We start from the raw sequence: 16,747 nt of genomic DNA, 5'->3' as shown, positions 1-16,747 counted from the left end.
GCAAAGTTGGCTGAGCCACCAGCTGCTGAATCAAGGATTTGTCTTGTTTGAATTCGAAGACCATTGACAAACATTTACATTTGTTCAATTTCATCCATGTTGTGAGTAGGACAAGCCACTAGGATTCTCTTGAATCGTTTGTAGGCATCTCCTAGTGACTCACCCTCCTTCTGTTTGAAGTTTAGGATCTCATATCTTTTCCGCAATGACACAGATGCGGGAAAATACTCCTGCAAGAATGTTGTTTCCATGTGCTCCCATGTAGTGATACTACCAGCGGGTAAGGAATAGAACCACTCTTCAGCCTCATCTGCTAAAGTGAATGGGAACATACGAAGTCGGACTACTTCTTCGCTATGTCCTGGCATTTTCAGTGTTGTGCTCATGGTTAAAAATCTTTGCAGATGCTTGTTGGCATCTTCATTCACTCTTCCAGAGAAGGACCTTCTTTCGAGTTGATTAATGGTGCTGGGATGGAGCTGGAATTGTTCCACAGTAACTGGTTGGTTGACAATTGTCATACGACCACCCGGGGTGTTGGTTCCACCATAGTCACCGAGGAGTCTCTCTGGTGGTGGTGGATTAGTAGCCATGATTTCAGGAACTGTTTCCGTGTCTGAATCTGAATTCTCTGAGTGCACTGAAACAACTTCTTCCTCCGCTTTCTCTGCTAATTCCAGTTTCTTTCTCTTTGCTTGTTGGAGTCTAGCGCAAAGAGTTCTTTCTGGATCTGCGTCAAAAGGAAAATCCGCCGAGGCCTTACCTCGCATAAACAAGTTAGACAAAGATTAGAATTGAATAACAAAATTGTCACAGATAAGATTTTGGTTGGCAAGCAACAAAATTTCGATAGAATAGAAATTGAAATATGTAGTTTGGCAATCCCCGACAACGGCGCCAAAAACTTGATCGGAAAAATAGCAAGTGTACTATTTTTACCGATGTAGTAATAAGGAGTTTTATTTCCAAGTATCAATCTCAAGGATTGCGTAGGAAATACTTATTTTAATTGGATTCTATCAGAACAAAAAGATAATGGTTTGGTTGTTTTGAAATAGTGAACACGAAAATAGTAAAAACAAATTAATTAAGATAAAAGATGCTAGGGTGAGTGGTTGAGTTACCCGGTTATGAATTCAGTCAAGATTTCCTTAATACATATGAAACATTCAATCACCTAACCTCAGAATGTTCTTACTTAAGTCCTTAAGGAAGAAACTATTAAACTACCAATTCTTACTCAAATGTCCATTCAATTAATCATTGGTTTTAATCATACAAAATATCAAGGTTTACGGTGATTTACGAAAGTTACTAGTCCTAGATGATGCATTCATAAACCCAATTGTGTGAAAACCCTAACAATCACAATCCTGTTATTGAAAGTCATAGATCAATTTGTATTTGTCCGATACAAACGCATAATAACATCACACAATTGAATTGAAATACGTAACATAGTAATCAAGAAATCATTTGTTCAAAGCCATAACCTACGATAACATCAGGACCACCCCCTAGCATCAGGGGGTTTAGCCTCTCATAGTACTTAAAGAACTCATAAAGTAAAGATTAGACATTACAAAGAATTAGGAGAGTTTGATCTTCAATGGTTGATACCCTTGAATCTCGCCGTCTTCAAATCCGTCGTATTCGCTATCTTCTCCAATGCAATGCGTTCGTTCGTCTGTCAAAAGGTAATGTCTTCTTTCTCTTCCAGGCCTTCTTATAGTTTCAGATCACTTTCTTCCAAGCAAAAGGTCCAAACTACCCTTAATGAGCAGAATCGGTTCACAAGGCAAAAATTAGGTTTTCCATGCTGCGTCCAATCAACACGGCCGTGTGTCACCACACGGGTGGCCGTGTTGATCACCATAATTAATTATTTTCAGCATCAGCTACAGAGGCAACAACACGGGCCGTGTTCCTACACACGGGTGCCCGTGTTGATGCACTGTTTTAATCAACACGGCCGTGTGGTGGAACACGGGTGCCCGTGTCGATCTCTGTTTTTCTTCTCCTCTCTTGCCCTGCCTGACCAACAACACGGGCAGTATTGTGGCACACGGGTGCCCGTGTTGACCTGCTGTTTCTTCATATTTTTGCCTTTCAGAGTGTCCATAACTTCACCATTCTTGCTTTTAAACCTGTGCAATGACCTGTAACAATGACACTACCAAACGAAGCATAAACGATATCTTTTTGACATAAACTTGTAATCAAATGCAATGCGATACCAAATCAACAAAACATGATAATTGACTCCAAAGCAACTAAAAACACACATAAATCTTACCAAAGTGATGAAAATATGTCGGATTAACGACGGGAATTCAATGGAAATGGTGACCGATCAGTGCACCAGACTAAGTTCAGAGTTCATACTAGGTGGGTACCTGCTGTTGAAGGTTGACTAACTGTCAATACTGATGGAGCTGTTAGCAATAAGTACATAGTTGGTTGTGGATGCATCATCCAGAATGACAAAGGTGATTGAATTGATGGATTTGCTAAGAATATTGGTAACTGTAATGCCCTCTATGCTGAAATGTGGGATGTGCTTAAAGGCATTTGTGTGACTCAAAGGTGTAGATTTAATAAATTTGAGTTTCAGGTTGATAACTTTGGAAGTTGTTAAACTCATTTTTAGCTCAAAGCTCAACAACAAATCTGATCCGAGTATGGTTCGCAGAATTCAAGACAACTTGAAAAACTTGTATGATTTTCGTATTAAGCACATTCTCAACGAATCTAACAAGTGTGCAGATCATCTTATTAAGTTTAGTCTCTTTATGACTCCTAATAACTGTAATTTTGTTAATTGTCTCCCCTTTTTGGATAAACTTGTTCAGTAGAATGCTCATAAGACTTTTGTTTATCATGTAATGTAGTGTGTTGTTGTTTGGGCTTCGGCCCTCCTCATAAATAAAAAAATCATTTTGTTGGTCTAAATAAATAGCAAATTTTTTGTTTAATACAAAAATAAAAAATAAATTGATGAGCACATTTCAAGAAAACGAAATGCGGTGTTCCCGGTTAATGAATCAAACGAGATCCAATAAAAACCCTGTTTCTCTCATTGCGCCTACAAATATGAAAGCCCAGTCTCTTCTTTCTTATACCTTCTTCTTCTTCTTCTTCCGCCACTCTCTCCTCATTCCTTTCTTCCCCAATTTCTAAGCATTCAAAGACAAAATAATTTTTAATCTCGAGTATTGTTAACAGGTGAAGACAACAAAGTTAAACCTGTCACCTCCCAAAAAGACCAAACACAGTTTGTTCTTTTCTGGTACTACTAAATCTCTTTAATGTTTCACCTTTTTTAGCCATTCTTATTATCCTTTTCTTATTCTTGAATTATTTTATATAGGTAATTTTTTCTTCTTCAAGTTAACATGTTCAATTAGAGAGATTTTCAATACATACCAATGTGTGTGGATCACAAAACCATTGAATAAAAAACCTTGTTCTGGTTTATGAACTATATAAAATCTTATTGGCTTTTATTCCTTTAGAATTGAAGTTTTCATATATTGTTGATTGATATATCTTAATGTTAACCTTTTTGTTTATGCATTTTGGTTAGGATTGAATTCAGGAGAATATTTCTCTATGGTAAGTATATCTACTTCCCTTCGACAATTAGACTGATTGTGTATATTTGGTTTAGCTTTCGGAAGAGCGTTCTAAAGGTGTAGAATTGATTGTATGTTTGGTTTAAGCTTTCTAGAAGAGCATTCTAGAGTTGTAGAATTGATTTTGGAAATGATTTTGAGGTGTTTGTTTTTTTTAAAGTTGAATTGATTCTGACTCCAGAATTGATTATGTTTGAAGCTAGAATTTGTAGTTTTTGAGTTTAAACGTGATTTTTAAGTTGAAATTTAATGTTCAACTCACTTATACATAAATCACTTTACCTTCAACTCAATTTTAACTAGAAACAATTTTACAGAATCATTCATTCAAAATCAATTCTTTTCGTGCAGAACCAAACACGCGAAAAACAATTTGGAATGCATTTAGCTAATGATTTGAATTGATTTATGAAACCCTTTTATGATCAACAGGGAGGAGCACCAACACTCATTCATCAAGACCAGCAGAATGGAGCTAGTAATGGTTCTGAATTAAAAGATGGAACTTTCCAAACATCTACCACCATTGGCAATAAAACGGTATTGATCGTGTATTAGACAATGAACATCAACTTTCAATATGATCTACTTATGGATTACATTTTTACATAATCAACCCTCTATTTAAAACGAAAGACGGACCTTCGTTTCTTTAACAGTATGTCATTGGTGGAGCTGATAGTGAAACTCTGTCCATTGATGTTCGAATTTTCGACAAGTGTCTTGGAGAATGGTCAGTCAAAGGCTTCTTGTTTGATTGCATTTTTTTTTCTCTTTCATGCTTTTGTTGCTTATATCGATTTTAATTTGTAGGGTTAATCCAACTGTGCTAGGCACTAAACCTTTGTCATGTGAAGGTCACTCAGTGGTGTTATTGAAAGACCGAATCATAGTTCTTAAGAAGAATCCTAAGCCAGATGATCATACATGGTTTCTGGAGGTTAGTGCTTTCAAACCAAAGTCCTTAATCTAATCCCACATAAAGAGCTATTAATGCATAGAATCTCCGTAGCAGTGTTGTTAAACAGCGGCTATAGCTGCACTGTAGTGCTATAGCATAGTGTGATTCGTAATTTAGTACAAAAATACTTTCATTTAGCATCTATAGCGGCGTTATAGCACTGATACATTGCATAATTTGAACAAACCGCAATTTTATGTGACTCACAGTTCACGCTTGCCAATGCTCAGAAGCTATAGTAGATTCTGATGTTAAATGGCCTAATTGATTTCAAAGTTTTCATTTTTGTAATGTTGGTAGGTAGACACTCAATATGTCAGGCGACAGAAAAAGAAATTGGGGACTGAGGTTGTTGCATGGAGTAAGGGTGTGATAGGAAATGTTGAGAAGCCTGTTGTTATTAGTGGTCCTTCTGGAGTAGGTAAAGGAACATTGATATCAAAGCTCATGAAGGAATTTCCATCCATGTTTGGTTTCTCTGTGAGCCACACAACCCGTGCCGCAAGAGGTATGGAGAAAGATGGAGTCCATTATCATTTTTCTGAGAAGAGTATTATGGAGAAAGAGATCAAAGATGGAAAGTTTCTCGAGTTTGCTTCTGTGCATGGTAATCTGTATGGGACCAGTGTCGAGGCTGTTGAAATGGTATCGGATGCAGGGAAAGTAAGTTCCTTTTACTTTACTCACATGCCTCGGTATTATTTAAAATGTTGAACTGTTAGCATACCTATACTTCTCACTTTGTTCAAATGAATCTTTTTAATTTTTGGATCATGTTCAGAGGTGTATTCTCGATATTGATGTTCAAGGGGCAAGATCAGTGAGGGCTAGTTCTCTCGAAGCGATATTCATCTTTATCTGTCCCCCGACAATGGAAGAACTGGAGAGGCGTCTTCGTAAAAGGTGAGTAATAGCTTCTTCCTACACATGCCTGTTACCCCTCTCAAATGAGTCTAAATCCTAAATGTTTTGAGCAGAGGAACGGAGACAGAAGAGCAGGTCTTAAAACGATTACGAAATGCTCAGGCCGAGATTGAGCAAGGGAAGTCATCAGGCATATTTGATTTCATCTTATACAATGACAAACTTGCCGAGTGCTATGATAGTCTAAAGGTAACTCTTAGATTCCTTCATGCAAACATCCTTGCATCAACTCGTTTTCTTTAAACGGTTAAACATCCTGATATACATATTCACTTGGACAGAAATTATTGGGACTTGATGGTTATGTCACTCCTCCACCTAATCCAGCTGCAAGAGAGTTCAATCTCCCAATGGATTATTCAGTATGCAAACTTGATGACAGAATCATCATATACGACAACTCTTTAGAACTAGAGAACATGTAAGCACTGTGAAACACATTTACTTATTAGCAATCAAGAGTAATAGATCAAGCACTAACTTTGTGTTTTCTGAACAGAATAATGTTAGACGTGTCCTCGCTTGAAGGCGGTGCACCTGGCAGGACAAGAGGGTTGGATTTCATTCGGATGGAACAACTTCACATTCAATGAGTTTTGCTGACTGACCTGGTTTTTTCTCCTTTGATACAGATGATAAACTTCAGAAAATGCGACACTCGATGAGGCATTAGGTTCATTTCTGAATTTTTTTTCTTCATGTCTTTGATTCTTATGACAAATGATTTTGATTCGGGGAGTTCCCTACAGAGTGAGAGATTATTTATCATTTTTGCGGCGATAGTTTATTCCATTAAGCAAAATATTGGTGAAATTGATATAAATTCATTGAAATTTTGGTCTCCATCAAAGCCTATGTGGGTATTGTGATTGTCATTTTAGCAATGGTATTGATTTTTTTAGCAATTTTATTTTGTTCTACATGAGGCATCTTTAACAAAAATTCTTCAGTTATGAGAAAAAAATTGACCAAACATTTTATAGGAGAAATAATTAGGAAATGGTGAAGATGACAAATTGTTTCCCCCTTTTTGAACACTCTCAAACAAAGGGAAAACAATATTTAAACCCTCCATTCTTCTCCCCTTCAAAATCCCTCGAAAAAAAAGTATGAGTTTTCATTTCTAAAGTTTCTCTCTAAAAATTCTAAACCTTTATATTTTGAGCTTTCAAATTTAACTTAAAAGTCTGCAAGTGAAAAGCTTGAGGAAAAAAATGGCTGCAGTCAAAACTAAGATGAGTTGTTAATATAATAAAGTTGAGTAAGTGTTTTAAATAATATAATAAAGTTGAGTAAGTGCTTTGAATAATTATTACCTAAATGAAAATGAGTGAAAGGCCACTTGGTAAAGACAATTTTTCCCACCCTTATAGGTTCTCTCAGGCGGAAAAATAAAAAATGTTATCAATTTTTAGAGATATATTTCTGTTTGCAGTCATCTTCCACAAAATTGAACGCCAACGAGTGAGATATTCAAATTTTATATAAATTTTATTCGGAATTGCATTTTCGAATGTTTTTTTGATATATTTCGGAGACGCATATTCGAAAGTAGTCCAGATTCAAAGCAGAAACAAAGACAGAAACAAAGACAATATGAGTAAGATCTAGAAAGAAAACTAACTTGACATTAAATTAAAACACTCAGCATTACATAGATACTTGTTAATATAAATAACTTGACATTAAATTAAAACACTCAACATTACATAGATACTTGTTAATATAAATTTAACATTACATGTAGTTATAAACGAGTAGTTCAGAACGTTGTAACATATTGATAATATCGTCGGCAAATCTTTCAATCTTCTCGTCCACTTCAATCAGACCCTTTCACACGTAACAATAAAATGTATTCCACATGACCTGTTTCATTCGTCTTCAGTTCAAATTTGGTGAACTGTATCTTCCCTTCGCTATCAATTTAATCGATTTTTATGATCCACTTATACGCCTACTTAAATATGTAAGGCTTAAATGTAGTTTTGATCCCCCTTTAAATTTTCTAACTTTTAGTCCCCTTAGAAAAACCAGGTTTTAGGTCCCTCGTTTTGAATATTCTTGAGTTTTTTTTTGTCCTCTCTTAAAATTGAGTATGTTATGACATGGTAAAGGATATGTTGACCAACTTTGAAAAAAATGATGCCATGTCATTTAAAAACATTTTAAACGTACTTTAATGTTTATACAATTTTGAAAACAATTTAGAAAATAGTTTAAATTAAACATTAATAAAAATTTAATTCGTTTTAGTTATTTAATCATTTCATCCCCTTCTGAAGAACCCTAGCTCGTCTTCTGCTTCCTTTAATCCCCTTTTGGATTTTGAACCCTAAATCGCATCCTACGCCTAAAATCTCTAAACCCTAAATCGGGCCCAACCCAGAAATAGTTTCCATCATCGTTCATTCTCGACACTCTTCATCAAGCTTCTGGGAAAGCTATGTACAAGATTCCTCTATCTCAAGTATGTATTATTTTGTCCTCCTTGATAGAAACATCCTTCTATGCATTTTTTTATTATACATGGTGGTCCCATTGTGTTTTAGGGCTCGTGGTTCCTCTTTAATCGTGACTTTTATGTGTTTTTAAAGTATTGTTTGTGGTGCCTCTTTCATTTTGAATCGTTTTTATTATCTATTCCAGGCCATATACGTGTCAAACATTTAGGTTTAAAATTCATCATAGAGGTTGACTTGTAAATGGTTATGTTTCAGAAATGAGATGGAAATGGGATGTTGATTACTTGTCTTATATGGAATTGATTAAAAAAAGAGAGATATAGAGACATTAAGTGTATGTGGTATTGGAACCCTAGGTTTAACTTTACTTGTGGCCTTATCCCACTTAACTATGAGAATGATGTGTTGCAACTGGTTACAGATGCTAATGGCTGAGTTAATAGATGTGTGTGTTGAGCATAACATTAGTGAACCTGAGATTGTAGATGAGGCAGAAATAAGTCATGATATAATTTCTAACGATGATGAAGTTCATTGTATTGGAGAGAAGTTTGCTTATGTAAATGATGATGATGAACTGGAAGTGGATGATGAAGTGGAAATGGGTGAGGAAGTGAAGTGGATGAGGAGTTAGATGATGATGAGGATCTTGAGCATGATTTGGATTGGAAAACTATATTACCAACTGAAATAACTAAACCATATGAGAATGACTTTGACCATGATAATGGTTAGGACTCTGACCAACTTCATACACCACCTGAGAGTGAAGATGATGAAGAGTATGAGATGTTTATAACCTATAAGGTTGATGAGGGAACCAAGTTTCAGTTTGACATGGTATTTAACAATAAGGAGTTGGTAAGGGATGCTATAAAGGAATATGCCATGGAGGAGAAAAAAATGCATACCTAAAGAAGAGTGATGGAAAGAGGATGGTTGTTAGGTGTATGGATGAATGTAAGTTTTACATGAGAATTGGTAAAAGGATTGATAACCAATATTGGCAAGTGGGGAGTTTATATGATGACCATACTTGTCGTAGAACAACCCAAAATAAACAAGCAAATATTGAATGGTTGGCCAAGAAATTTAGCCATATACTAAGGTATAGTCATGACATAAAGCCAACTACACTAGTTACTGAATGTGTTGATAGACAGGGAGTTAAATTGTCATATGATTAGGCTTATAGAGCCAAGAAAATAGAAATGGAGATTATTCAAGGACAAGAAGGGACTAATTCACCTATATAAGAACATATGCTCAAGAGCTACTCAATTCAAACCCTAATAGTAACATTGTGTTGCAATGCTCTGATTCTAGTGATGGACATGTATTTAAGAGAATATATATATATTTATTTAGAGGCATGCAGGGCTGGTTTTGCAAAATATTGTAGACCACATATAGGTCTTCATGCATGTTTTCTAAAAGGAGACTATGGTTGGAAGTTGTGTTGGGGTTGGTTGAAAATATACATGTTGAAGAAGTCCCGCATCGCTTAGTTTTGTGAAGGAAGAGGGAGTCAAATGCTATATATAGGATTCAAGTTCTTCATTCCAAGATGCACCAGTCAAAAGCACTTTAAGCTTGTATTTAACTTTCTTTGTTCTCTTATACTATTGTATTAGAGTGTTATGAGATGTAGTTAAATATTTGTTTTGGAGGGTGTGGGTGTACTGGGGGCCTCAGTTAGTTGAGGGTATATTATGTGTTGTAATAATTTTCACATAATGTTATTCTCTGGTTGTCATTTGAAAACAATCGTGGTTTTTCTCTCGGTTTGGAGTTTCCACTATAAGACCCCAATTTTGACCCTAAGATCCCTCATGTCATCTCATCATTTGCATTGGCTTTGGGATCACACCTTGGTATCCTCCTCATCCTTCATTCATTGGGATTGTATTGGGAGAGATCACCAAGCATTTTTGATTGTATCAAACTTTGTTTTTATTTGTTTACTAACCAAAATATCAAAAATATGTCTAGTGTAGTTTCATTTCTTTTGTAGGCAGTGTGCATCCACCTGTGCCTCATTAATCTCATATCTAGGTTTTGAGACCCTCAATGCAAGAGAGCAAACAAGAAAAGGTCCACTTTGTTTCTTAACATCATATATGGATCCCCTGTTCTTTATTTGTCATTTTGATCAAGAATTCGTCAAGAGTTGGAAGCTTGTTTGCCTTGAAAGCCGTAATTCATCTGGGTATCTTGTGTGACTTCCTCAGTAAGTTTCTTCAACATTTGGTTAAAGATATTAAGGTATACTTCATTGAACATCATCATAAGCATACATGATTCTCCATGAGCCCCAAAGATCAAGGGAACTTCAAGTTTACAAGTTGGTTCAAGGAGGTTGACCAGAAAAGTCAACTAGTTAAATCTAGGGTTCCCTAGACCCTATCTCCTACAATTTTTGTCATATTAAAATGATTCCAAGAGAAAAGTCACTCTTTATAACATTCCAAACAACTTTCATGTTGGCATTAAGAGTTAATTTTGCTTGGAAAGTCATTTTTTATGGTGAAAGATTATAGGTCATTTTGTCTATGTCCTAGATAGAAGGTCAACTTCCAAGAACCATAACTTGCAAAACATTTATGATATGAAGTCCATTCATGTTTCTTGATCAATTTTAAGATCTCTTCTCCAACTTTGATTCTTTGAGAAATGTCAAAATATACTTGCAAGGGCATGTACCAAGAGGAAACATTATAGGTCATTTTGGGCCATTACCATTGAACAAACATTTTTCCTCAACTTCTAAAATCCATAACTCCCTCATGAAAGACTCAAATTATTTCAAATTTATGACCAAATTGAAAAGGAAGGAAAGCGTTACAATTTTGAAGAAGGAACCATTTTCATTTGAAACTCACAGCAAAAGTTATTCAAAGTGGGAAAAATGATCATTTGACTTTATACTGAGAAAATTTTCAACTATGTTTGATTTCTCCAACTTCCACCTCAAAATTCATCATGATCTAAGCTCCAAATGGAAAAAGTTTCAACAGCAAAGTTTCTCCCTTTCATGTTACCTTTCAAAGAGTCCAAGATGCATTTGGATCATTTTTGAGTGACTTGCGCATGGGTGCAATGCATGGCCCCATTTGGAAGTTTTTCATGACCAATTCCCATTCCACATCGCATGGCTTCATGAATTGCTTTCAGCATCACATGTGCATAATTTTGGACCAATTCCAATCATTCTTTAGGCCTAGCATACACCGACGCAAGCATGCAACCTCATATTACAATTTTTGGCAAAAATTCAAAAGGCGTGGAAAGCAATTGGATGGCTATATACATGTCCATTGAGATCATAAATGGATCCTTCTGGCCCAAGATTTGACCTGATTCTTCCCTAACCTCCATTAAAGGATAATCTTGAGGATTTCTTCTTGAAATCGAGTTTCAATTCTCATTCTGTTTTTGAATTGAAACTCCAAGAATCCAAGCCTTTTAATCATCAATATCACTTCCTGCAAGTTGGTAGAAGCAAGCCCAAACAAATTAAGATCAAGATCGAGCTTCCTCACTGCAAACAAAAGGTGAATTTTGTGAAACGTTTCTTCTTCGATTCTCCATCATTTCACTTGGTTTTTGGTTGGCTGAAGTCCTACAAATATAGGCAACAAGATTGAGTTGCTTTGAGGTCAAATCGAAGCAACTCAGTTCATACTCCTCAATTTTCAATTTCACGTATCTTTCAATATACTTGGAATTGGAGAATTTTGAGGTGAGATTTGGATTCCTTTTGATTTTCTCTTTAAAATAGTGTACTCACTTTTAATTTTTATGGAAGTTGGTGGTGGACCAGTCCGATGAGGTCCACCAGAGAAGATGACCGGAGCCCTAGCTTCGGTGGTGTGGTGGAAAGGTCATATCCATTAGATCATCTCTCCAGGTTTTAATCACATCCATTGTTTCTGATTACCATCCCTATGCGTGTGTTGACTGAGGCGTTTGGTGGATAGCACGAGTTGGCCATCGGATCCGCCACCTCAATTAATGAGGGAGATCTGCAAAGAGAATTGCTAAATTTAGAAAAATTTGGAAGTGTGTAGAAATGAATCTCATGGCATATAAATACAACCCTCATTGCTCAGAATTAAGGACCTCATGCCCAAGCTTTGAACCTGCAATCCAAACCTTCACCATTAAAGGATAATCTTGAAGGTTTTCATTTGAAAATCGAGCTTTAAATCTCCATATGTTTTGAGATTGAAACTCCAATAGTCCAGGCCATTTCTTGATTCTATTCACTTCCTACAAGCTTCTAGAACAAAGCCAAGCACAATTGGAATCAAGGTCAACCAAGTTTGAAGCTCCCTCGAAGGTAATTTTCCATAATTTTCATCTCTTCGATTCTCCCTCAATTCTTAACTATTCTTTATAATTTTTGGTTGGATAAAGTCCTACCAATGTAGGCAAGAAGATTGAGTTGCTTTGAGGTTAAATCGAAGCAACTTAGTTCATGATCCTCATAATTCAAATCCCTGTCTCTTTTTATATACTTGGAATTGGAGAAAATTGAGGCCAGATTCAAGCTCCTAAGTATTTTTTATTGGAATCCATGTCCTTGTTTTTTTTTTGGTGATGGTTGATGGTGGACCAGTCCGGTGAGGTTCACCGGAGAAGAAGATCGAGGCCCTAACTCCGGTGATGTGTTGTCACACCTCTCAGCTACATGATCCATTTAAATTGTTTTAATCTTAGCCCTTGGTTCTGATTACCAAGCCTGCAACATATTGACTAAGGACCATTATGGAACGCGCACGCTTTCTCATCAGATCTTCCACCTAAATTAATGAGGGAGATCTGACGGCCCTTGTTTTTTTTCATGTTTAATTAATTAATTTTAATTAATTCATCTCAATTTCATTGTTAATCCAAAAAATATGGGACTTTCATCAAAAGTCTTTAAATACTTTTCTTTTTCATTTTCTGAATTAAAATCATTTTTTGGATTAATTTTGATATTTTTCATGAATTAATTATTTTTATGCATATTTTTTAATTATTGAAAAGTACTTCTGAGTTTTCAAAAATTATGAATTTTTTTGTCTAAGGTCCTTTGACCTTGTTTGACCTAGGATAAATCTCTTGGCTATTTATTGGGTGTTTTGAAGAGGTTTTTAGGTTTTGACCAAATTAAATTGAATTTAAATGCATTTTTAATTTGATTTTTAATTGATTAATTGTATAGAAATTATGTTGAGCCATTTTTATTGACTTGTGATATTTGACTATGTGTTTGGGTCTTGGTCAAGGTTGATTTTACTATTGTTAAGTAAAAATCATTGGATTTAGGGGATTGATGAAATGTACATTTTATCTCCCAAAATGAATAAATGATTTTAATTAGATAAAATTCCTCTCATGACCAAGTTGTGTTTCTCTCATATCCCCTCCCTCTTCATCTTCAATCCCATTCTTGCCCATCCCTTTCATTGGCCAATGAAATCTCAAGATCCTAAGACTAATTGGTTCATCAATAACCTTGTGTTAGATGAACCAATAAAAGTATGGATGAGATAGGTTCATCCATTCATCTTTTTCTTTTTGTGTGTGGTATGTTTTAGGAGTTTTCTTCATTATATCATATCTCTAACATGCATTAACACCAAAATTTCTATTGCCATGCCTCAGATAGTTGTGACTTCTATATAAGTCCAATTACGATTGCTTAACATAGAGCTAAATCTTGACCCTAAAGGCATAGATTTCTAGTAAGTGAGATTGTAAGTCTCCCCCATTTCATGTTATTGTGTGGAAACTTAGCCTTTTTTTCCTTCCTTTGGAATATGTCTTGGTTCAAGGATCCATGCTTGTGAGTGGAGGATTGAGTGTTCTCTAAAGAATGACTTCATCAATTGAAAAGCAAAACATCACTAACATCTAATCAACTAACATTTGACTAAATTGTATTAATACAATTTTATTCTTCAAGTTATTTACTTTATGCAATTTAAATTTAAGTCATTTACCTTATGCAATTTAAATTCAAGTCATTTACCATTTCATTTGTCATTTACATATCATTTAACTTTGCTCATTTGAGCCATATATTGTGATTGTATATATTTGTTTGTATATTTTGTTTGTGTTTATGGTCTTAGGACCTTAAAATACTTAATAAACAACTAAAACCCTAAAAATTGTTTGTGTGGGCTGTTGGATTTGATCTGAGCTCTTGACATAGAATTAGGCAACATTCCATATGCAAAAGGATCTGGCCAATGCCAATATTTCTAAGACCAAGTTATTGTGATTTGAGCTTTCATCTGATCCAAGTATTGGGATCCACTTGAATTCATCTGCTACAGGGTCTTGATGCAACTGTTACTTTGAACCTGTGTCTAATGCCTTATTCTGAGTAAAGTCAAGAAGTATGTCATCCGATACATGAGAAGACAAAGAAGACTGCTAGCTATGGATTTGTTTGCTTGGATGTGGCCATCTTTATTTGATGCCTTGCTCTTCATATTGCGAATTTCTTGCTGATTATTGCTTGATTCAAATTCCAAAGGGAAAGTGGGTTTTCTGAATGACATTCTTGTCTATTGGATTGCATCCCATTGGTCAGATCTTTTCAACTCTTAACTTTTAATTTTATGCTAAGGATTAACCTCTTCATCTCCTCCCACTTCTTAAATTTCAAATTCTCTCCCCTTTTCAAAAAACTTCCTTTGCTTGTGATTTCAAACTTAGACTTTATTGCAAATTAGAAACTTTGACCTTATGCCATTGAATTTTTTTAAAACTCTTTTCTTAAATCAAACTTGTAAATGAATTTAACCATATTGACTTAAAATTTCAAAAGACAAAAGAACTAACACTCATTCAAACCTTTGGGTCTTTTGTGCCCCTTTTAAACTTAAATTTTGATTAAAAGCAATCCACTCACTTTGAAGTTGATACCACAAACTACGAGGTTTTGATCCCTCATTTTTATGTTGGTACGTTGACACAAGTCCGAAGGTCTTGTTAAACAAAAAAATATAATTAATGAATTCTTTTATCTTCTTCACACTCAATTTATTGCAAACATCTTTTATACCGAACACACACACACACACATAAAAAAGGTCTCCCTAGGAGTACCTAGGACACTTTGGGTGCTAACACCTTCCCTCTATGTAACCAACCCCCTTACCTGTAATCTCTGGAATTTTATTAGTTTTGATTTAAAAACTTCTTATCTTTGGGTTTTGTTCATACTTTTCCCTTTTCCTTTGAAAACAATAAAAGCGCGGTGGCGACTCTAGTTTTATTGACGTTAAGTTTATCCTTAGCTTAATGGTCATGAATTTACCGCTACAACATTAACACCTATATTTTATTTTGCCCGACCTCATATAGTTGTGACTTGTACACAAGTCCAATTACGATTGCTTAACATAGAGCTAAATTTGACCCTCAAGGCATAACATTCTAGTAAGTCAAATTGTAAGTCTCCCATTCTGCATGGCATTGTGTGGAAACTTGACTTTTTTTCCTTTCATGAGAGCTAGTGGCATAGTTGTTGATTTATCCAAGTTGGGGCCCTTCTCATGGAAGATGTCTTGGTTTAGGGATTCATACTTATGAATGAATGGTTGAGTGTTCTCCAAAGAATGACTTAATTAATTAAAACTCATCACTAACATTTGACTAACCATTGACTAACTCTTATTAATTTTGCTTTACTTTCACGTCATTTACTTTATGCACCTTAAATTTCAAGTACCTTTATCAATCATTTTCCATTTACATTTCATGCAACATGTTTATGTTTCAAGTCCTTTTCACTTTGCTCATTTGAGCCATATCTTGTGATTGTATATATTGTTTGTTTGTCTTTTGTTTTGTTTGTGGTCTTAGGACCTTAAAACACCTAATAACAACAAAAACCCTAAAAAACACCTTGTTGGACTGTTGGGATTTGATGTAAACTTCTGGACTTAGAATTAGGCAACACTCCCTATGCTAAAGGACTTGGCCAATGCCAACATTTAAGCCTAAGCTATCATTGACCATTGCTTTCATCTGATGCAAGACATTTGAGTGCCTTTGATTCATCTGCTACATCGCCTTTATGCTTAATTGTTATTTTGTTATTATTGTCTATGTCTGATGTTTTATTCTAAGTGGATCAAGGAATATTTCATCGACTACATTGGAAGACACTAAAGACTGCTAGCTACTGGAATGCTTTCTTGGATATGATGGCTATCTTTATTTAATGCCTTGATCTGCACATGATGCTTGGATATTTCTCATTTCTTATTGCTTATTGATTGTCAAATTCCAAAGGAAAATGGGTTTCTATATGACATTTTTGTCTATTGGATTGCATCCCATTGGTCAGATCTTTTCAACTCTTAAACTTTTAATTTTAGCGTAGGGTAGTCTCTTCATATCCTCCCACTTTCTTTAATTTCAAAATCTCTGCCTCCTTTCAAAAACTTTCTTTGCTTGTGATTTCAAACTTAGACATGTTTTAATGATTAGAAACTTTGGCCTTATGCCATTGAATTTTTTAAACTTCTTTTCTTATATCAAACTTTTAAGTAAACTTAACTATATTGACTTTAATTTCAAAAATACAAAAAGAAATAACAACCCCATTCAAACGTTTGGCCTTTAATGCCTTTACTTGTTAAACTTTTGTTAAAATTCATTTATCAATTTCTTTGAAATTTTTACCACGAACTACGAGGTTTTGATCCCTCATTTTTATGTTGGTACATAGGCATAAGTATGAAGGTCTTGTC

The 16,747-nt window shown here is 35.1% G+C and overlaps 1 protein-coding gene and 1 pseudogene across 1 annotated transcript; both read left to right on the top strand.

Annotated features, from left to right (window-relative positions):
* Positions 1–3,004: 3,004 nt before the first annotated feature.
* Positions 3,005–6,353, top strand: LOC127097692 (guanylate kinase 1). Its single transcript, XM_051036185.1, has 10 exons — positions 3,005–3,289; positions 3,587–3,615; positions 4,068–4,175; positions 4,295–4,368; positions 4,449–4,575; positions 4,897–5,259; positions 5,378–5,499; positions 5,574–5,709; positions 5,802–5,941; positions 6,020–6,353. Exons 2-10 carry the CDS (start codon positions 3,613–3,615, stop codon positions 6,111–6,113), a joined length of 1,167 nt encoding a protein of 388 aa, XP_050892142.1. The 5' UTR covers positions 3,005–3,289; positions 3,587–3,612; the 3' UTR covers positions 6,114–6,353.
* Positions 6,354–7,966: 1,613 nt separating this feature from the next.
* Positions 7,967–16,747, top strand: part of LOC127096192 (sister chromatid cohesion protein SCC2-like) — a 97,137-nt pseudogene continuing 88,356 nt past the window's right edge.

This window comes from Lathyrus oleraceus, chromosome 6, assembly GCF_024323335.1.
Source record: "Lathyrus oleraceus cultivar Zhongwan6 chromosome 6, CAAS_Psat_ZW6_1.0, whole genome shotgun sequence".
Classification (NCBI taxonomy): domain Eukaryota; kingdom Viridiplantae; phylum Streptophyta; class Magnoliopsida; order Fabales; family Fabaceae; genus Lathyrus; species Lathyrus oleraceus.
The sequence above is the reverse complement of the archived record's forward strand: the minus strand, read 5'-3'. Positions and strand labels throughout refer to the sequence as shown.

Coding starts and splice junctions, on each gene's coding strand:
- LOC127097692 (XM_051036185.1), top strand. Junction 4,576..4,896: donor ATCATACATGGTTTCTGGAG/GTTAGTGCTTTC, acceptor TAATGTTGGTAG/GTAGACACTCAATATGTCAG. Junction 5,260..5,377: donor TGGTATCGGATGCAGGGAAA/GTAAGTTCCTTT, acceptor GATCATGTTCAG/AGGTGTATTCTCGATATTGA.